This window comes from Oncorhynchus tshawytscha, linkage group LG05 (genome assembly GCF_018296145.1).
Source record: "Oncorhynchus tshawytscha isolate Ot180627B linkage group LG05, Otsh_v2.0, whole genome shotgun sequence".
In the NCBI taxonomy this organism is placed as follows: domain Eukaryota; kingdom Metazoa; phylum Chordata; class Actinopteri; order Salmoniformes; family Salmonidae; genus Oncorhynchus; species Oncorhynchus tshawytscha.
Window position 1 is genome coordinate 50792041 of NC_056433.1, and position 22423 is coordinate 50814463.

General features: G+C 43.5%; 1 protein-coding gene across 3 annotated transcripts; it reads right to left on the reverse strand.

The window, feature by feature from the left end:
• Window positions 1–7431: 7431 nt before the first annotated feature.
• Window positions 7432–21709, reverse strand: LOC112250780 (caytaxin). Of its 3 annotated transcripts, XM_024421201.2 has the most exons (13): window positions 21068–21708; window positions 18960–19059; window positions 17007–17065; window positions 16521–16772; window positions 14535–14708; window positions 14197–14299; window positions 13798–13929; window positions 13432–13518; window positions 12974–13072; window positions 12610–12645; window positions 12403–12465; window positions 10974–11043; window positions 7432–9676 (listed from the first exon to the last, which is right to left on the reverse strand). In XM_024421201.2, the coding sequence occupies exons 2-12, from the start codon at window positions 19034–19036 to the stop codon at window positions 11010–11012; spliced, it is 1116 nt and encodes a 371-aa protein (XP_024276969.1). In that variant the 5' UTR covers window positions 19037–19059; window positions 21068–21708; the 3' UTR covers window positions 7432–9676; window positions 10974–11009. The 3 variants fall into 3 exon arrangements, with proteins under 3 accessions (XP_024276969.1, XP_024276970.1, XP_024276971.1); XM_024421202.2 differs by lacking the exon at window positions 10974–11043 and having other exon boundaries at window positions 21068–21709; XM_024421203.2 differs by lacking the exons at window positions 18960–19059; window positions 21068–21708 and adding an exon at window positions 17972–18224 and having other exon boundaries at window positions 7433–9676.
• Window positions 21710–22423: the final 714 nt, after the last annotated feature.

The window sequence follows — 22423 nt, forward strand, 5'->3', positions numbered from 1 at the left end:
TACCGCGGGGGGAGCGGCAATCCCAATTTCTTTTCAATTTGACAATACACAGAGCTGTTAAAAACATAATTGGAAAATGATTTATTATATTTTATTACCACTAAAATTCCATGAAAATTACATAATTACAAACTACAGATGTACAGCTGAAGTCGGAAGTTTACATACACTTAGGTTGGAGTCATTAAAACTTGTTTTTCAACCACTCCACAAATTTCTTGTTAACAAACTATAGTTTTGGCAAGTCGGATAGGACATCTACTTTGTGCATGACACAAGTCATTTTTCCAACAATTGTTTACATACAGATTATTTCACTTAAAATTCACTGTATCACAATTCCAGTGGGTCAGAAGTGTACATACACAAAGTTTACTGTGCCATTAAACAGCTTGGAAAATTCCAGAAAATAATGTCATGGCTTTAGAAGCTTCTGACAGGCTAACTGACATAATTTGAGTCAATTGAAGGTGTACCTGAGGATGTATTTCAAGGCCTAACTTCAACCTCAGTGTCTCTTTGCTTGACATCATGGGAAAATAAAAATAAATCAGCCAAGACCTCAGAACAAATTGTAGACTCCCAAGTCTGGTTAATCCTTGGGCACAAACGCCTGAAGGTACCACGTTCATCTGTACAAACAATAGTACGCAAGTATAAACACCATGGGACCAAGCAGCAGTCATACTACTCAGGAAGGAGACGCGTTCTGTCTCTTAGAGATGAACATACTTTGGTGCGAAAAGTGCAAATCAATCCCAGAACAACAGCAACGGACCTTGTAAATAATGCTGGAGGAAACAGGTACAAAAGTATCTATATCCACAGTAAAACAAGTGCTATATCGATATAACCTGAAAGGCAGCTCAGCAAGGAAGAAGCCACTGCTCAAAAACCCCCATAAAAAAAGCCAGACTACGGTTTGCAACTGCACATGGGGACAAAGATCGTACATTTTGGAGAAATTTCCACTGGGCTGATGAAACAAATATAGAACTGTTTGTCCATAATGACCATCGTTATGTTTGGAGGAAAAAAGGGGAGGCTTGCAAGCCGAAGAACACCATCCCAACCGTGAAGCACGGGGTGGCAGAATCATGTTGTGGGGGTGCTTTGCTGCAGGAGGGACAGGTGCACTTCACAAAATAGATGGCATCATGAGGTTGGAAAATTATGTGGATATATTGAAGCAACATCTCAAGACATCAGTCAGGAAGTTAAAGCTTGGTCACAAATGGGTCTTCCAAATGGACAATGACCTGAAACATACTTCCAAAGTTGTGGCAAAATGGCTTTAGGACAACAAAGTCAAGGTATTGGAGTGGCCATCACAAAGCCTTGACCTCAATCCTATAGAAAATTGTGGGCAGAACTGAAAAAGCTTGTGTAAGCAATGAGGCCTACAAACATGACTCAGTTACACCAGCTCTGTCAGGAGGAATGGGCCAAATTCACCCAACTTATTGTTGGAATCTTGTGGAAGGCTACCCGAAATGCTTGATCCAAGTTAAACAATTTAAAGGCAATACTACTAAATACTAATTGAGTGTATGTAAACGTCTGACCCACTGGGAATGTGATGAAAGAAATAAAAGCTGAAATATATCATTCTCTCTGCTATTTTTCTGACATTACACATTCTTTAAAATAAAGTGGTGATCCTAACTGACCTAAGACAGGGAGTTTTTACTAGGATTAAATGTCAGGAATTGTACAAAAATGAGTTTAAAATTTCCTTATAGTGTGGATAGCCGTGTTGCAGCACAGCTTCAGATGCAATCGTTAGGCAAGGATAAATTAAGTCTAGGAAAGGATGAAACAACGTCTGTGCCACCAGTAAGTATAGATAGCAGTCTAAATCCCCTCCGCACAGTGTCTCCGCAGCCAGAGACTTTTCTCAAGGCTTCTGGGAAAAAATGCTGTCGCTCATTCAGTCGACAGAATCGTTCAACCGGTTCTCCCCACTAAGCAACGTGTCAGTCAGATGCCAAGCCTTCTCCGATCTCTCCCCCACCCGTTACGGGGTCTGAGCCGCTGTAGCCTCCCACCATTAGTTCTGACAAATTGAAAACCATTGTCATTGGCGACTCCATTACCCGCAATATTAGACTTAAAAAGAATCACCCAGCGATCATACACTGTTTACCAAGGGGAAGGGCTACCGACGTAAAGGCTAATCTGAAGATGGCACTGGCTAGGCTAAAATTGGCAAGTGTAGAGAGTATAGGGAGATTGTTATCCACGTTGGCACCAACGATGTTAGGGTGAAACAGTCAGAGGTCACCAAGCGTGTCAATCAGCTAGAAAGATGTGTCAGCATCGAGTAATTGCCTCTGGGCCCTCCCAGTTAGGGGGAGTGATGAGCTCTACAGCAGTCTCACAACTCAATCGCTGGTTTTCCCCCCCTCCCAAAATATAGAATTTGTAGATAATTGACCCTCTTTCTGGGACTCACCCACAAACAGGATCAAGCCTGGCCTCCTAAGGAGTGACGGACTCCATCGTAGCTGGTGGGGTGCTCTCATCTTATCTATCAACATAGACCAGGCTCTAACTAATCACTGATCATAATCTTGATGTGATTGACCTGACTGAAACATGATGTATTTCCCATTTAGGTTTATGGAGCATTCAAACCAATGTTAATCTGTGCAGATTTTAAATCGTTATAGTTGAAAAAGTATTAATAAGATCAAAAATATGAATACAAGCAATCTAAGTTGGGTCAGTCTGAACCTCTCAAAGTTGGTTAGGTTTTGAAAGCTTAAACCAGGGGTAGGCAACTAGTTTGATGATGATTTTACGAGTGGATTGCCGGGGGGCTGAAACATAATTATAATAATGTATACACTGCAAATTGACCACAACTAAGCCAAAAAATAGATTGTATTTGTCAGTTGGCTTTTCATAGCCGAGCAAGACAGCAGGTGTGGCTTAGAGACAGAGAGAGCGTCGAAAACATAAGGTTCGGTGACAAGGTAGCACGACCTGTGAAAAGGTCAGGGTTCCATAGCCGCAAGCAGAACAGTTGAAACTGGAGCAGCAGCACGACAAGGTAGCACGTCCTGTGAAAAGGTCAGTGTTCCATAGCCGCAAGCAGAACAGTTGAAACTGGAGCAGCAGCACGACAATGTAGCACGTCCTGTGAAAAGGTCAATGTTCCATAGCCGCAAGCAGAACAGTTGAAGCTGGAGTAGCAGCACGACAAGGTAGCACGTCCTGTGAAAAGGTCAATGTTCCATAGCCGCAAGCAGAACAGTTGAAACTGGAGCAGCAGCACGACAATGTAGCACGTCCTGTGGGACGGCATGGAGAGTGACGTGGATAACAATCTCCCTATACTTTCTACACTCAACAGATTTAGCCTAGCCAGTACCATCTTCAGATTAGCCTTTACGTCGGTAGCCCTGCCCCCTGGTAAACAGTGTATGATCGCTGGATGATTATTTTTGCGTCTAATATTGTGGGTAATGGAGTCGCCAATGCCTGGCCGTGCAGCCATGAGTGAACAGGGAGTACAGGAGGGGAATGAGCACGCACCCCTGAGGGCCCCCCGTGTTGAGGATCAGTGTGGCGGATGTGTTGTTATCTACCCTTACCACCTGGGGGGCGGCCCGTCAGGAGTCCAGGATTCAGTTGCAGAGGGAGGTGTTTAGTCCCAGGGTCCTTAGCGTAGTGATGAGCTTTGAGGGCACTATGGTGTTGAACGCTGAGCTGTAGTCAATGAACAACATTCTCACATAGGTGTTCCTTTTGTCCAGGTGGGAAAGGGCAGTGTGGAGTGCAATAGAGATTGTGTCATCTGTTGGGGCGGTACGCAAATTGGAGTGAGTCTAGGGTTTCTGGGACAATGGTGTTGATGTGAGCCATGACCAGCCTTTCAAAGCATTTCATGGCTACAGATGTGAGTGCTATGGGTCGGTTGTCATTTAGGCAGGTTACCTTAGTGTTCTTGAGCACAGGGACTATGGTGGTCTGCTTGAAACATGTTGGTATTACAGACTCAGTCAGGGTTGAAAATGTCAGTGAAGACACTTACCAGTTGGTCAGCGCATGCTCGGAGTACACTTCCTGGTAATCCGTCTGGCCCAGCTGCCTTGTGAATGTTGACCTGGTCTTACTCACATCGGCTACGGAGAGCGTGATCACACAGTTGTCCGGAACAGCTGATGCTCTCATGCATGCCTCAGTGTTGCTTGCCTCAAAACGAGCATAGAGCATAATTAGCTTATCTGGTAGGCTCGTGTCACTGGGCAGCTCACGGCTGTGCTTCCCTTTGTAGCCTGTAATGGTTTTCAAGCCCTGCCACATGCGACGAGCGTCGGAGCCAGTGTAGTACGATTCAATCTTAGTCCTGTGTTGACACTTTGATGGTTCGTCTGAGGTTAGAGTCCCGCTCCTTGAAAGCAGCAGCTCTACCCTTTAGCTCAGTGAGGATGTTTCCTGTAATCCATGGCTTCTGTTTGTGGTATGTACGTAATTGCTCCTGTAAGTCACTCTGGATAAGCGCGTCTGCTAAACAACTGTAATGTAAATGTAAAATAGGCTTGGGCAGTATACAGGAGTATTTGAAAATAGCCACTGGATGGTTTTTCAGTATCATTGAAACTTTAGAAGTTTTTTTATACATTTTAATATTAGTAGTTACCTTTTAAGTAAATACCAGCCGTCAACTTGTCCAATACATTAGGAGATAAAGTAGATCCCCCGTTCTTAATTTCACATGTCACATTATTATACATTATTAAGCTTACCGGTAGTCCCCAGTCGCATGTTGTTTGTTTACAAGCATACAACATTGAAAGACGGGAGAGATTGCTATCCCTTCCTGTAGAGAAAACAATGAACAACCTGGGATGGAAATCCAGTGGCTTTCTGATGCCCAAAACATTCACTATCAACATGGTGACCGGAAGATGACGGATAAGGAAAAAAGGAAGAAAGTGGAACATATTATGAATAAATATGGAGTGGGGGATTGCAGAAGCCTTCTGGAAGATCTGGTGAAGGAGAAGATGGCGGATAAGGAAAAAAGCAGAAAAGTGGCATATGTTTTGATGGAATATGGAATGGAGGATTGCACAGAACTTTTGGAAGAGCATTCACTTTCCTTTTGGAAGGAAAGTGAATGTGACGAGAGTGAGTGTAAATTCATTGAGGTGGCAGGTGATGACCGCCGTAAAGGAGCTGAGTGTAGAGGGAAGCAGCGTGGTGAGGAGGGTTGGCGTCCAGTGCAAAAAGAGTAATACGTGCTCTAGAGATGGAACCTGACTAGAATATGGATGTAGTACCTGCTGTGAGGACCACTGAGTTCGTGCCTCGTCCCGAGGAGGAAAAGGATGATTCTAGACCAGTGGGGGTGAGGTTTGTGGAGAGAATGAATCCTTGCATTTTGGCTGATCCATATGTGGTGTTCGTTCGGGTCGGGTGGAGAAGGGGTTGGGGAATGTTGAGTTGATGAGAGTAATTCAGAGTGCATTAGTGATGATTTATTGTGTTTCTTCAGTCCAGAGGCAGTGGTGCTCAGGCTCACGCTATTAGGGACAAGAAATGTGACATGATAACGGGGGTGGCATTAAGTGCCCGACAAGGTCAAGTTAGGAAGTGTAAGTTATCCCGTGAGAGCTTTTGTTTTCTGGAAATACTATGGCGTTTTAGTTGTCAAGTTTATGGGCATGAGACGAAGGAATGCGTAGTAGCGGTGGAGAAAGTTGTGTGTGTTAGCTGTGGGGGTGATCACGGGGCGGGAGATCGGAGGTGTCCGGTGAGAGAAAGGCATGTAGAGTTAGAGTAGTACACAGAGTGTTGTATGCGTAAGCGTGAAGAGAGTGGTTGAGGAAGATGGGTACAGGGTGAGGGACAGTGAGAAGATTCCTGTGGATAGGCAGAGACCAAGAGAGAGTGATGGGAAGAATATCTGCTTCAGTATGGTGGGAGTTTTAGCATTTGTAGCCATGGTCGTCACAGAAAATAGAGGTTGTGGTGGCAGTGGCAGAGAAGTACTTGGGATTGCAAGGATGTACTGCAGAACAGTTTGGTCGTTGTTCTGGAGTAGGATTACATAGCGTTAAATAGTGGAATGGGGTGGTGTTTTTTAGAGAGGGTTAATAGTTGGCAGGGTAATTTTCCTTTTTCCCAGTTTTGTATTACCGATTCAATCATTGAATGTAGGTAGGCAGTGAATGGCCTCACACACCAGTACAGTAGGTGGCGGCGTGTGCCCCTAAAAATTGGATGCAATCCGCTAAACCAAATCCTAAAGAAGAAGAAGAAGAAGAAGAAGAGGAAGAGAGACTGGAGCCTTGTGAGTCGTTCTGTTGTGCAGCACATACCAGGTGATCTAATTACAGCATGGAATTCCAACTAAATGTTTTCCAGCTGGATATCTTAGAACTATGAACTGTCTAAAATATGCTAAATGCTAAGCAGTTGTGCATTTGCTTTGCTAACTTAGTAGCTAGTAATTTAGATAAAGGGTTAGTTTCTTGCAGTCAAGCTCCTATTGGTAACATAATCCCCTGCTGGATCAAGAGCCTTGCATTCTAATATTTGGTTTGTGCGTACAGAACTGTGAGTAGCATTATTTTTGTTACTTCTATAACTTTATGAGCTAAGACGTCTGTCCTGCAAATAGTTTATCTCAAAGACTGTATAACATGTTAGCGTGCGTTCATTATCATTTAGGTAGCATTCACTATGGGATTTGACATGTACTTGTTAGCATTGCTAACCTTCGGATTGAAAACATCGCCTCTTGTGTTCAGTGCCGGTATTACTGAATATCCCAGAAGGTCACAAGTTTATTGTCAAGTGCACATATACAGTGGAATGCCTTTCTTGCTCTTTCCCAAGAATGCAGTTATCTGTATGAACAAGGTCGGTATGAAGGTATGACAATCTGGATACCGCCCAAGCCTACTTCAAAATGTCTTTGAAAGTAATTGAAAAACCCTCAAATAGTATTTGAAACCAGGTCTGTAAACTTGTCTCATTTCCTGAAGGCCATTCTCAATTTAGATCCTATGTGTGACTGACCAATGACCAGCGCTGCCTCTGTCACTAATACAGCTGAGCTGATGTAACTGTCAGAGTTGTTCTAACAGAGCCGGGGGGCTCGTGATAAGCGTCAGAGTGTACATGGACGTGTGTATCATGACTGTGTATTAATAGGTTCCTTTGAACCACAACAAGCACCTTTTAGGGACGTCCGGCGTTGCTTTAAGTCAACTCAGTGAACACCTGGACACCCTTACTTCTATGGTAAGGCAAATGTAACTGTTCCTTTTCTCAACAAATCAGGTTTGATTCAAGTCAAAGCTTGAATCTATCCGTACATTCGGAATGTCTGGAAAATAAAAATGAATTTCTGAATGACTGACTGATATATCTTGGATTAATTTACAGCAGTGGGTAAATTTAGAAATGGAAGAATACAGGCCGCAGAGAGATTGTCGGGTGGAACAGTTTATTTCTTTGTATTTACATGGAAGAATGTACATCACAATCTAAAGAACATCCAAACTACATAGCTACATATCCCAACCCCATTTCAAGCTTTGCAGTTTTGAAAAATAAGCTACATACAGTATTCCAGCTGACAAATTGCCCACTGATCTCTTCCAAATCTTCCAGTGTAATAACATATTGTGCTTTTAAAGACAAAATATGATTGAAAGACATTTCTGGATGCTCAGGGGTTGCTTTCCATGTAGAACCTTTTACCAAAACAAAACACACTTGTGTCAACAAAATAAGTTTACTAGCAATTTGGGGGGGAAAAAAATCCCAGTAGTCAATTTAGAATTGTACATTCCATATCATAGTTTTCTGTGTAGAATTTGGTGAAAAGAAGGAGAGGCACTCAGAAGAGCTGACATCCCTTAGAAAACGGCACTCTCTCTCCAGCAGCTTTGGGAGACTGCAGAAAAACTCCTGCAATTCTGTGCCACGTTTAAGCCTACCTTTTGTTGGAATAGGTATTTCTCTATCAGAAATCAAAGGCAAATTAATCTGACCAATGTTTTAACGTAGCACTACAATTATGTGTATACAAATGTTTGGAAGCCATTTTCTTACTTTGTCCATTGAATATCAATCACCTCTAGTCTAGCCCATCGCCATCCACAAACCTGTCCACAGAAAATGACTTGTGTTATGTTTTATATTTATCAAGGTATCGTTTGAATTTGGATGGCACTTCAGAAAGAGACATTTTTGATTATCATACTTGTCCAGACGGGTTGACAGGTTACCAACAAATACAATGCATGATATTGATTGTACTACAGTATACTTGTACAAAAATTAGAAGAGCACACAAAAATCCATCTTGAGTTACATATTAGGAAGGCAACCTGTCCCCAAATATACACATCTAGATGTTATGCTCATAATTTAATGACAATCAAATTCTATAGTGCAAAACAACACTTACAATACATGTATGTAATTTTTACAAAAATAAAAACTCTTAACACTTCCTCCCCTCTACCACCCGGTAGGTAAGTATCCAATAGAAGATTGACCATTAGGCGACTGGTCCATAATCCAATAGGACATCTGAAGGTATATTACATGCTGACAACATGTTGGCATGCTTTGACTGCACCCACAACACAGCATGATACAGAAATGATACCATTAAGTCACAACATCAATGACTGAAAAACTGAAATGAAATGCAGTCCTCTTGACATTACAGTCAAACCAGCACATTTCTTGTTCTTACTTTCAGTGGGCCCCCATATTAATGTACAGACAAGAATCCCGAGGCACATCAGAATGTAAGGTACATGGGTTGGTTAGTTGGGCACTGAATGATCCCCGGACCAATCTGGGTATATGAAACATGATGACATCCAAATTATTAATGCAAAACAGTTGATCAAAAATAAAGCCTGTACTCAGACAAATTATGAGGCCAAAATGAAGCAAAGGTGAAGGCATCCGATGTCTCGCAAAGCATTCCAGTCTACATCTAAATGTTCAAGGGCTAGCATAGCGCTAATGGGTGAAATGATGCCACAGCACACCAATGCTGAGCACTAAGGGGCATTGCCTGACTCTCTGTTCCTCCTCCCTTCTTCTTCTCTAAGGCATATCTTCCTCTCAGTAACTAGGCCTGGCAGAGCCCTCGGTGCAGCTCCTAGGACACACCATCCAACACTGTCTGTATACAGTAGTTAATACATACTCAAGTCTAGTCTACCATTGTCCCTGCAAGAGCCTCCAACACAAAACTGTAAAAGGTCTGGTTACCTGCCTGCCACTGACACCGTACACCATTTATGTCCGGTGGAACATTTTCTACAATATTCATGTTATTTTTTCTTACATTTTGACTTAGGCAAAAGTATTGCAGTGTCATCTATATTTTAAATGGATACAAAACCCACAATGGTGACTGGGGGCGGCATTTAAAAGTAACTACTTTCAGCGGCCGTAAAAAGATGTAACAATGAATTTGTACAGTCCCCAAAACAGACAATTCCTTGGAATGTCCTGATGGAATCAGTTGGCAACCTAAGAACCGCTGAGGAGTGTGTTGGGGAGTTTAATATCTTGATGGAAAAATCTTCAGCTTGATATTTATAGATTAGGAAGTATTCTTAGACTTGTTGGACTTCATGTTTCTTCTTATAAACACAGTTTTCATGCTCCAAACTTCTTTCAACAACTGCACAAATGATACAAGACACCGTCATTAAGAAGCAGGTTAATGATATAAAAACTTCCACAAGAATACACTTTTCAAAACAGCAGACCAGGTTCACAGAGCAGTTCATTTAATACAGCTGACCTTATTGTAACATGAGTGAGGCTGCGACATGCCTGACCTCTTGACCCCTGAAAGTCAAGTCATGGACTGTAAAGTCCATGGAGAATAAGAACACCTCCTCCCAGCTGCCCACTGCACTGAAGATAGGAAACACTGTCACCACTGATAAATCCACCATAATTGAGAATTTCAATAAGCATTTTTCTACGGCTGGCCATGCTTTCCACCTGGCTACTCCTACCCCGGTCAACAGCACTGCACCCCCAACAGCAACTCGCCCAAGCCTTCCCCATTTCTCCTTCTCCCAAATCCATTCAGCTGATGTTCTGAAAGAGCTGCAAAATCTGGACCCCTACAAATCAGCCGGGCTAGACAATCTGGACCCTTTCTTTCTAAAATTATCTGCCGAAATTGTTGCCACCCCTATTACTAGCCTGTTCAACCTCTCTTTCGTGTCGTCTGAGATTCCCAAAGATTGGAAAGCAGCTGCGGTCATTCCCCTCTTCAAAGGGGGACACTCTTGACCCAAACTGCTACAGACCTATATCTATTCTACCGTGCCTTTCTAAGGTCTTCGAAAGCCAAGTCAACAAACAGATTACCGACCATTTCGAATCTCACCATACCTTCTCTGCTATGCAATCTGGTTTCAGAGCTGGTCATGGGTGCACCTCAGCCACGCTCAAGGTCCTAAACGATATCTTAACCGCCATCGATAAGAAACATTACTGTGCAGCCGTATTCATTGATCTGGCCAAGGCTTCTCAACTTGCCTACCTGGTTAAATAAAGGTAAAATAAAAAATAAATTTAAAAAAGTCCCTTGATGACACAGTAAGACACACACACATTCCTGACACGCTCACCCATTAGGCCTGGCTGGCTGCACTTGATCGGGCATTCCTGTACAATAGCACTGAGGACTGGCTGGGTCTGATTCTTAAATGGCTGAGCAGGTGGACATTACGTAACAGTAGACATTGAAATGGTGCTGGTGGTTTAAACATCTGTTTAAGTGGTTAAATGGCCTGACCACAGAATGATATCTTAGAACTCATTTAGTAGGATCTCTATGGGCCTGACTCCTGCCACAGGCTGCCAGTGGATACCGTATGCACAATGTACATTGTATTTATGAGTGCAGTGTCACCTTGTAGTCAGTGTGAGAAGAGCAGTAGTGTTGTGTCCTTCCTTACCATGGTATGAGATGAATAAAGAGGAGCAGGTCCCTTTCAGATTCCTTGCCCTGTGATCATTGACTTGGGCCTGCAAATGACACGAGTATGAATAAATAAATGTCTCTGTGACTTTGTTTCCTGCTATACTGCTGTTGAGAGGTAATAGTGCTCGACAATGGCCATGTTGACTGCTGCTTGATCTATACCAGGCACACAACATTACCAACAGTATGTGGACACCTTCTTGTCGAAAGTCTCATTCCAAAATCATGGGCATTCATATGGTGTTGGTCCTCCCTTTTCTGCTATAACAGCCTCTACTCTTCTGGGAAGGCTTTCCACTAGATGTTGGAACATTGCTGCAGGGACTTCCATTCAGCCACAAGCGCATTAGTGAGGTCGGGCACTGACGTTGGGCGATTAGGCCGGGCTCACAGTTGGTGTGCCAATTCATCCCAAAGGTGTTCAATGGGGTTGAGATTAGGGCAGGCCAGTCAAGTTCTTCCACACAATCTCGACAAACAATTTCTGTACGGATCTTGCTTTGTGCACGGGGGCATTGTCATACTTAAATAGGAAAGGGCCTTCCCCAAACTGTTGCCACAAAGTTGGAAGCACAGAATCGTCTAGAATGTCATTGTATGCTGTAGCGTTAAGATTTCCCTTCACTGGAACTAAGGGCCCTAGCAACCCCAGACCATTATTTTTCCCCCTCCAAACTTTACAGTTGGCACTATGCCTCCGTGAAGGTAGCTTTCGTCTGTCGGACTGCCAGATGGTGAAGCGTGATTCATCACCCCAGAGAATTTCCACTGCTCCAGAGTCCAATGGCAGCGAGCTTCACACCACTCCAGCAGACGCTTGGCATTGCACATGGTGATCTTAGGCTAGTGTGTGCCATGGAAACCCATTTCATGAAGCTCCCGACAAACAGCTACTGTGCTGACGTTGCTTCCAGAGGCCGTTCGGAACTCGGTAGTGAGTGTTGCAACCGAGGACAGATGATTTTTACACGCTACACGCCTCAGCACTCCCCGTTCCCATTCTGTGAGCTTGTGTGGCCTACTACTTCGCGGCTGAGCCGTTGTTGCTCCTAGACGTTTCCCATTCACAATAACAGCACGTAGTTGAACGGGGTAGCTCTAGCAGGGCAGGAGTTTGATGAACTGACATGTTGGAAAGGTGTTGTCCCATGACAGTGCCACGTTGAAAGTCACTGAGCCTTCGGTAAGGCCATTATACTGCCAATGTTTGTCTACGGGGATTGCATGGCTGTGTGCTTGATTTTATACACCTGTCAGCAACACCTATAGCCAAATCCACTAATTTGAAGGGGTGTCAACATACTTTTGTATATACAAAAGTATCTCCAACCCTGGTCCTGGAGAGCTTTAAGATATCCGGCTATCACGCACAGGCCGTTATAGTGTAACTGTCTACTCCCTACCTCTCTGCCTTGGCTGAAGAAGACGCGTGTGGGTTTGGCTGTTCCTGCTGTTCCTGCTCCATCCTGTACAGGCAGAGGGAAACAACACTTGAATAAAAGCTTGATGAATGAATTGACTGAGGATACAGCATGGATCACCCCTGATTGAGTATGAGCATGGCATGTATGCCTGGTTAATTCGATCTAAAAAAAAAATATGTGTTTTACCTTTCTTTCCGAGCTCTGATCCTCTCCTCCTCAAATCTGTAAAAATAAAAGATTAAGATCCCTTTTCTGATCCAAGTCCTTTTCCAAGAGTGAAATACAGATACAATCTTACATCTATTTTTTTGGCTGACAAACCAAATGAACATAAATTCCCATTTGAAAACTTTTTGATATTCAAATGTGTTCTTCTATGATTTATTTACTGCCTCAAAGTCTCTACCAGGCATCCGTGTCTATTCACAGAGGGGGAAATTATTAGCTTGCAAGTTTACACAATTTATTAGTCTGCAAATCACTGCAGGTCAGTTAATGATGGTGGGAGTCTTCAGCTTAGTTACACCCCATAGTGGTTGATGATACTTACTGCACCACACACTCCGGGACCTGCACATGTTCCATGGGGACTATCTCTGCCAGCTCATCCAGACTATGCACATACTGGATCTTATTCATAAACTTCACACTGCAAATAAGAACAGGATAAAAACAACAACCAGTTATATTGGTTTTATGTGGACAACTATTCGTTATCCATCACAGTGGCGATATGTAGCATAACTGTATTATGAAAAAACTTTTGTATAATTTCAGACAGAAGTTTTGAAAGTGCTGCTATTGAGCCAAAAGTGGTCCCAGTTTTGTGTACTACATCATCCATTTCGTATGATATGTTACGTCATGCAAAATATAAAAATAAAATATATATTTAAAAAAAATAGCGATTCACATGTTATGAATCCAATTCATACTATATGTTACAAATGTGTTATGTTTTAGATCCTGGAGTACCCCTTTAACATGATGTTGTTGTTCTGTGGTCACCTGATAAAAGGCCTAGATATGGCCAGCACAGTGCGGATGAACCAGGTGGGGTGGGCGATGACCAGAGACTTCAGGTTCTTCCTCAGCCTTCAGGGACAACAGAAATAAATATTTGAAATAAGGCAATACATACATACATTCATCTCATAGTGCTGGAAGACTCTATCAAGCAGCCTACCGTAGTATGAGTCAATCCTCACTTCCCATTGACTGCCAGTAGCAGTGACAAGCTCAATTACTCCCCATTAGTTTCTCCTGAGAGTCAGTCAACATTTGTGTTATGCACATCCATCCTATGCTGACAGTATGAATGATTGCATTATCCATGCTGTCATGCAGTGGTGTATACGTTATAAATAGTCTTACCTCCTATCAATCATCTGATAGCATTTCTTCAGCCATCCTATGCCCGGCATCTTGCCCCGCGGTGTGGCTCCATTCATGTAGATGATCAAATAGTCCTCAGCAACCAGCATTTCTAGACTGCTGACCACATACCTGAGATGGCAATGAGGAAGGGGAAAATATTGAGGTTTATTTTATTGCTACCGTGGCAAGCACTAATGAAATCTCGAGTTCCCATTTTCTGGCAGCATAAATCTTCACTACAAAATGATTGTGTGATGTATGACATGATCTCTCTGATTTCAATGATAGTATACCAGGCGTGATGACCTAGTTTTAAATATCACTCTGTGGTAGTTGGGCATTTGTGCCTCTTGCCATAAATCAGTATCTCTGCAATTTGTAAATCCAGTAACTCACAGGAAGAGGTTCTCCATGATGTAGTGGTAATCTGCACAGCTGCTGTCGGGCAGGTAGCAGGCTGAGAACACTATGATGGCATTCAGACCCTCGCCATAGTAACCTGCAGAGGGAGAGAAGAGCGACAGTTGACATGGCCTGTAAGTTCATCCCGTTGGTGTCAATTACCTGGATGCAGAACCATCAAGATACAGACATATACCGATGTAAACTCAGTTTGAGATTGAATGGGCACCATGTTGGCACTAAAGGTTCTATGACAATTCAATTCTAATTAGTTTAACTATGTATACAGTGTATCTATGGCTCTGACTGGATGCTGTTGGTTGGATACTGACCCCCATGGGTGATGACGCGGAGGTACGGCCTGATGACCTGCATGTCGATGCGGTGCTCCTGCTCCCCAATGATCACCGTCCTCCACAGGCGCCCGTTTCCCCCCGTCCCATCAGCACCATCCTCCTCTTCTCCGTCACCAGGCCCCACTTTGGCGTTGGCCACTGGCGTGTCATCTGGATGTACATAGTGAAAAGTTTGAAGGTGTTTATGCTGTAATGTGAAGTGGGTTAAAAACAAAGGTATTTCTATTAGTGAGACATAATGGATGTGTTTTATGTCATCCACCTTTGTCTCTTCAGTATTTTAGCTGCTGTTCTGTTCAGCTGTAGTCTGATAGCATGGACTTTTTACTACGCAGCTATTTACACTGAACAAAAATATAAACGCGTAAACAATTTCAAAGATTTTACTGAGTCACAGCTCATTTAAGGAAATCAGTCAATTGAAATAAACTCATTATGCCCTAATCTATGGATTTCACATGACTGGAAATACAGATATCCATCTGTTGGTCACAGAGACTGTACCTTTAAAAAAAAAAGTAGGGTTGTGTATCTGGTGTGTCAGTATCGGGTGTGACCACCATTTGCCTCATGCAGTGTGACATCTCTTTCGCATAGAGTTGATCAGACTGTGTATTGTTGTCCCACTCCTGTTCGATGGCTGTGCGAAGTTGCTGGATATTGACGGGAACTGGAACCCGCTGTTGTACATCTCCACGCAGAGCATCCCAATCATGCTCAATGGGTGGCAATTCTGGTGAGTATGCAGGCCAAGGAAGAACTGGGACACTTTCAGCTTCCAGGAATTGCATATAGGTCCTTGCGACATGGGGGCGTGCATTATCATGCTGAAACATGAGGTGATGGTGGACGGATGAATGGCACGACAATGGGTCTCAGGATCTCATCACGGTATCTCTGTGCATTCAAATTGCCATCGATAAAATGCAATTGTGTTTGTTGTCCGTAGCTTATGCCTGCCCATACCATAACCCCACCGCCACCATGGGGCACTCGGTTCACAACGTTTACATCAGCAAACCGCTCGCCCACACAACGCCATACACACTGTCTGCCATCTGCCTGGTACAGTTGAAACTGGGATTCATCCGTGAAGAGCACACTTCTCCAATGTGCCAGTGGCCATCGAAAGTGAGCATTTGGCCACTGAAGTTGGTTACGACGCCGAACTGCAGTTAGGTCAAGACCCTGGTGAGGATGACGAGCACGCAGGTGAGCTTACCTGAGATGGTTTCTAACAGTTTGTGCAAACCCACAGTTTCATCAGCTGTCTGGGTGGCTGGTCTCAGATGATCCCGTAGGTAAAGAAGCCGGGTGTGGAGGTCCTGGGCTGGCGTGGTTACTCGTGGTCTGCAGTTGTGAGGCCGGTTGGACTTACTGCCAAATTCTCTAAAACAACGTTGGAGGCGGCTTATAGTAGAGAAATTAACATTAAATCTGGCAACAGCTCTGGTGAACATTCCTGCAGTCAGCATGCCAATTACACACCCTCAAAACTTGAGACATCTGTGGAATTCTGTTGTGTGACAAAACTGCACATTTTAGAGTGGCCTTTTATTGTCCCCAGCACAAGGTGTACCTGTGTAATGATCATGCTGTTTAATCCGCTTCTTGATATGCCACACCTGTCAGGTGGATTGATTATCTTGTCAAAGGAGAAATGCTCACTAACAGGGATTTAAACAAATTTGTGCACAACATTTTTGAAAAAATAAGCTTTTTGTGTGAATAGAACATTCCTGGGAACTTTTATTTCAGCTCATGAAACATGTGACCAACACTTTACATGTTGCATTTATATTTTTGTTCAATATATCGAGCCAGAGTGGGTGCCAGAGTTGTCTGCGCTAGCTACGTACATCTTGCCAAACAACAAGTTGTCTAAAGCACACAGACTGGCACCCAGGCTACCAGGCTGGCACCAGGGCTTCCATTATTCCACGCCGCATGAGCTCTACCTACCTTCCCATTCCAGCTCGTTGCCGTTGGTGATGAACTCCAGGGAGTCGTTGTCGTCTGGGGTCTCGATGTCGTCCACATTGATGTCCAGGTCGTCGGGCGTATCCAAGAAGTCGTCAGACAGCAGGGAACCCTCGCTGTGGTCCAGGGACAGGTTCATGTCCGGGGCCACTAATGTACGCCGCTTACGATGGGTGGACCCTCCTCCACTTCCGCCTCCTCCAACTGCATTAACATTCAGAGTGTTGGGGGGAGCTGTGACAGAGGAGGTGAGACTTATTAGCTACTAATAGTGTACACACATGACATCAAGTTGAATTCCCGGGTGCAGGGTCCAGGAAGTAGCATGTGAGATGAGGCTCATTGTTAGAAAGTAATACTGTATATTAAGCTAAAGTGGCTTATACTATATCAAATGTGTTAACTTTACCAAACCAAAAACATCTATCTTATGCCAGACAGGTGAGGTGTTATTTCAATTACACTTACAGGCTCGGTCATCGGTGAGACCACAGGAAGACTCCATGTCACCGTCCTCAGGAAGTGGTCTGAAAATCAACACAGAGAGCCCATCATTCTGTCAGGGCCACAGCCACACACAATAGCATGACATGAGCAAACACTAAAGCCAGCCAGCCTGAGTCAAATAAACCAAACCCCAAATAGTCCTGGAAGCACACTAGTACATCACCACATCATTGCAGCTGGTGCAAAATTAACACATGCCAACGATCATGTCATTGGGGTTGTCAGTGATCTGGCTCAGCACCACAAAGGGAGCACAGAGAGAGGAGGCTAGGTGGTAATTAGCATCTCCCCAGGGAGCTCTTTAGATTATAGACCTGCCACGGTGTGCGATGTGGGGAGGGAGGTAGAGGCGGTGGTATGTCAACAAACCTTATTCACTGTACAGGGGAGGCAGACACACCGTTAAGTTACCCCTTAACACGTGGTGTAATTTCCTTTGTCACTTCCTGTAACGTGAAACCAGGAGGAGGACATGGAGGAGGTGGAGAATGAAAGGTATAATACAGGGGGGAAATGTCAACAGCAACCAAATACCAAGAGGCACTGGGGAAATATAAAGTATACAGCTCCACTGTGCTCCACTGCTGCGTAATAGTAAACCATCCTTTCAACCTAACATCCCAGGGAGGACAGACAGTCTATAACAGTGTTGCCAAATCAACATGACTGGCAATAACAAATGACAAGGGCATCCGTTACACTGCATGGTGTCCGATCTAGCATCCCTGAGGCGTCCCACTGCTATAACCACTGGCAAGCTTCCATTGTTCAAATAACCAGTTTCCTACAATAATGACACCATGAGAAAGAAATGAAATAGGAATTATGTCTAACAGAGGGTATGATAATCCAAAATGTCAAGCAGTCAGGCCATATTCTTCTCCTATATGATGATGAGGGCTAAGATATCAAGAGCTCCTGCTTACCTTATCAAAAATTAGGATGGATTCAAAGACGGTCCAGGCAACTATTTGATTTTACAGCACAGGATCCTAGAATATTATGCATGCCCTTTTCTCAGTCGATCATAGGGAGCCTCAGGCACATCATCATTCAGAGCCTAATGATACATATACTTATTTTATCTTCCTCCTTTTCCTTAATGCTGATCTGCCACCATTTTCCTGGTGATGCTGTGTTGTTGACTGGCTGCTGCGTCACATGACGTTACCCACTACCATTTAAGGAGAGAGCTGCACCTGCTCCCTGTCTCCGCTCCCTCAGATGGAGAGAGACAGGAGGAGGCTCCTTGCTGTCAGAATGCTCTCTCTTTGCCTTTCTTCTTCACACTCCTTTAATTTCATACTGAGCAATTATCTGATCTCTCTGCGTCTCGCAATGACAATAAAGAGGAAAGTCCTGCTTGAATCCAGTCCTCTTTGTAATTCTTCAGTGCTTGGAGGACAATTATCATTTTTGATTTAAATTCTGTATAGATCCAGTGTTTGTGAATGTTTACGGCACATATTATTGCCATGTGGCTATTGCAATCAATGTCAGAGGTTGATTTCAGTAGATGGGGTATCTGCTAGGTATTCCAGGCTATAATTACACCAGCTGCACAGGGATGGCTCACTGGGAAATCCTCAAGCAAATTATACTGGAGCAGATTATAGTCCAACAACAAACATCACTGCGGGCATGAGGTATTGTCATCTACCAGTTGTGATGGAAAAAACACACAGAGTATCATTCTAAAGTGTATTACTGTGTGCTTATTCTTGCAAGTACAATGTAACAAATAGTGTAACCTTTGTTGTTACACTGTAGGCTGTATAGTGTACTTACTGATGGATTACGGCTGTCAGTATAATGTTATGGTGAGTTATTACAATACTTTTAACACAGTATTGGACTCTGCAGGACTAAAGGACCCTGTAAAGTAAAGCATCATCAAAGTCGTCTGACACCCACCTGGGGAAGTCTTCATCCTGCCACTCATCTTTACATTCCATGTTATCCATTCGTAGTGTCGCCTCTGTGGTGCCCATCCCATGGAAGGGAGGGGAGGAGCCTGGGGCACACAGACATAGACAGACCATACATAATTAACCAACCAACAATAATCATTCACAGATGGGGTGAGTTCCTTCCTATTACAAGGGAGCGCTTTGAGCATTGGAAATGATATGTAGATCCAATTTATCCCTATCACCATTATCATTGGCATAATCAAATCATAGCCTCTGGCTATAAGCGGGCTCAAACCAAATCAATCCCATCCTCAGGTATGAAGCTCAAATGGCAATAAGCCCATGTCTTGTGTAACACAGAGAATTCCTCCGTTATAAAACAGAGAATGCATTTATACAAGAGGAACAATGGTACAGTTATTAGTATTTGATTTAATTCATTAGTATTTATCATTTCATTTGATAAACTGAATCCAGGTCACGAGGCGTTTATCCCCATGTGTAGCATGAGAGGAGCATGTGACTGAGGTCCCCTTGCTCCTTCCCTCAAAGTCAGTCACAATTAAGGAATTTCGTAGGTGGAATCCAAGAGGCCAGGAGAAATCAACTCTTAATCCCCCCTCATCAGCTACTAATCCTCAGCGCAGTTGCCACCTTTTTGATGTGTTCTGGTTTATCCTGTCTGACACAAGTTTAAAGAGACAGTTCTACAGCTTAATAATCCTGGCTCCAGATACCTCAAGCTGGGTTGACATCATGTTAGTCAGTGCACCGTATTGTAATCACTCACATTCTCTTTTTGAGGGAAATGTGTGACTTGGGTTTCAGTTTTCGTTACCATCATCGGCTATGTTGAATAAGAAAGAGACACTAATATTATTCAAAGTCAGATACAACCTCAGTATAAAATATACAGTGTATGGTTCACTGCATGGGACTGATTGTGTTTAATTGAACTAAATTACTCCTATCTTTGTACCTCTTCACTCATGTGGAAAATCAACAGAGTGACTGAGGTGTACTGAGCGGCTAAGGTTCCCCAGGTCAGCTGTGGAAATAATTATAAAAACAGATACACTCAGGGAGGGCTCCGAAAGTACATTACCTGCCTGTGGGTGTGGATAAGTGGCAATACTATCTTTGAGAATTCACCTAACATAGACACAGCAAAAATAAATAAGGCAATCAGAACATGATTTGCAAGGCAATGTCCTACACACATCAAAATGTTCACATGATTGTTTCCATCAGATTGTTGCCAGGCAATACTGTTAGATGCATTGTAAGAAGTGTTTTGTAAGGTCAACCTCTATACAGAATGTATACTGTACAGCGACATCATATCCACTCCGAGAGGGTGTAGAGCAGTGTACTGTATCCCAAAGGGAAAAGCAGCATACTATAAGACCCCAGCCACAACCCACAAGAGAAGCTGCTTGTATTCCATGTCACTTCGATTGAGCATGCAACTGTGAGCCTTATTGTGTGACCAGAACAATTTGCATACCATACACCCAATAAACGCATAAACCCAACTGTGTGTGCCTAGTGAAGTGATACAGTATCCAAACTATAATTTGTCAAATGAAGAGAGGGCTGGAATGTTATGAATATGGAGGGAAGAAGAAAACCCCACCAGCATGAGAGGTAATGAAAGTAATCAATTGCCTGCATCTTTCATTTTCCAACACTATGGATTGTTTTGCATCCTAACACTTTAATAAGTTAATACATTGACAATCCAATGACAGTACTACATTTCTGGAGGGCATACCAATGGAGGCTATATCTGTAGGCAGGAAGGTATTCAGGATGCTGCCATGACGAGAAATAATAGCAGTGTGGGAAAACTTGACAAAAGACTTCAATCACATCTGCAGTCTGCATGTGCAAGGAAAATGCAAAAGCTGAATACAATGGAAATCGACAGTCTTTCTTTGTCATCTAATCCTATAGATGTGTATCTTATATAAGAGTTAACATATTCATGAGCTACTATACATTTACTACACACACACACACACACACACACACACACACACACACACACACGCATACTGTATGAGGAGTCTAATAAAGAGTAGAGGAAGAATGCAAAGGCGTACTCACATGGGCAGTAAAAGATCCCTTGAATCACTGCTGTCCGTCCCTCCTTTGCGTCCTCCCTCCTTATTCACTGATGTAGAGATTGGACAGCTAGGAATTGAAATCCTTCAGACCAGGGTCAATGCATGGGTCTAGTGAGTCGCCCCCCTCGTCATCCCGTGTCAGGCAGCAGCAGCAGGTGTCTGAATACAGGGGGCAGCTTTGTTCCCCCCCTGTCTCCCTCCACTTCTGTTGGGGAAAGAGGGTGTGAAAGAGACTGGCCCTGAAGACTGAAGTGACAGGCTCCTTTAGAGCTCCACCCTACCCTTTTAATTTGAAGGAATCAGTGTTGTTATCATGATGACTGTTTCTGGTTGTCTACTGTGCCCATGTATTTCTGTCTAGACTCTAAATCTAAATCTCTAAATTATGAGAATCTCTCATCTCTCCATCCCATAATAGCGTGTACATCAGCGCCAATTCCTCTTCAGTAGTTATACTGTACTTTCCTCTCTGCTCATGTTGGTTTAATCCAGTCCATGCTGGGATAACCGTCCTTTTCATATCTGCCTGTTTATACTAAAAACACCACCTACATATCAAGTCTCCCTTTGTGTTTTTACTCCATGAACTGCTGTGAATGGTCCTCTATGCCCACTGTTTCCTGGCAACAGCATCTCTCTCTCTCTCCACACTCAACACATCACCACCCCACCTACCCCCTACCCATACACAGACACTAACTTATTCAGCCTCCCTTGCGCACTTCAGTTCTCCACCAATCATATCCCCCTTTCATCCACAAATGTCTCACCCGCTGCTTATGCTCCACCCATTCCTGTCCTCCTTTCTCCCCTTTTCCTGCCCAGCTGCAGGAGTGGACTTCCCCTCTATCGAGCAATCTGCCCTAGACAGCAGTGGCGGTGGCAGGCAGCCATGCAATGCCAGTGGGACACACCAGAAGGGCTTATATGTGGCACTTGTCTGACCAATAATACACGCTTCATTTGCCACTAGCTTCATTTTCCACTAGGACGGGTGCGTCGGGATGGACTCTGCACAGCTTGAAAAGTTTTTAAACAGAATATAAATGTTCATTAGGCTATACCTAGGCTTATATGGATTTGAACTGAAATTGATACTTTGTAGCTATCGTTTCAAACGACGAAATATCAATTGTGTCAGCACCTCTAGAGTTAAATCAATAGATGTCTATAACTAACCCAAGATAGTTCATCTCTCTCGTTTACAGTGTGAGCAAATGAAGCATAGTGGGCAGAACAAGCAAGGAGGTGGGCAAAGCCAAGCACGAGCTAGCGAGATCGTATTGGCTCGTGGTAGCATATATTTTCATATTTCCGGTAGGGAACGCCTACTCTT

Coding starts and splice junctions, on each gene's coding strand:
- LOC112250780 (XM_024421201.2), bottom strand. CDS start 19,036: ATGGGCACCACAGAGGCGACACTACGAATGGATAACATGGAATGTAAA. Junction 14,709..16,520: donor CAACGAGCTGGAATGGGAAG/GTAGGTAGAGCT, acceptor ATGTACATCCAG/ATGACACGCCAGTGGCCAAC. Junction 13,519..13,797: donor TATCAGATGATTGATAGGAG/GTAAGACTATTT, acceptor TTGTCCCTGAAG/GCTGAGGAAGAACCTGAAGT.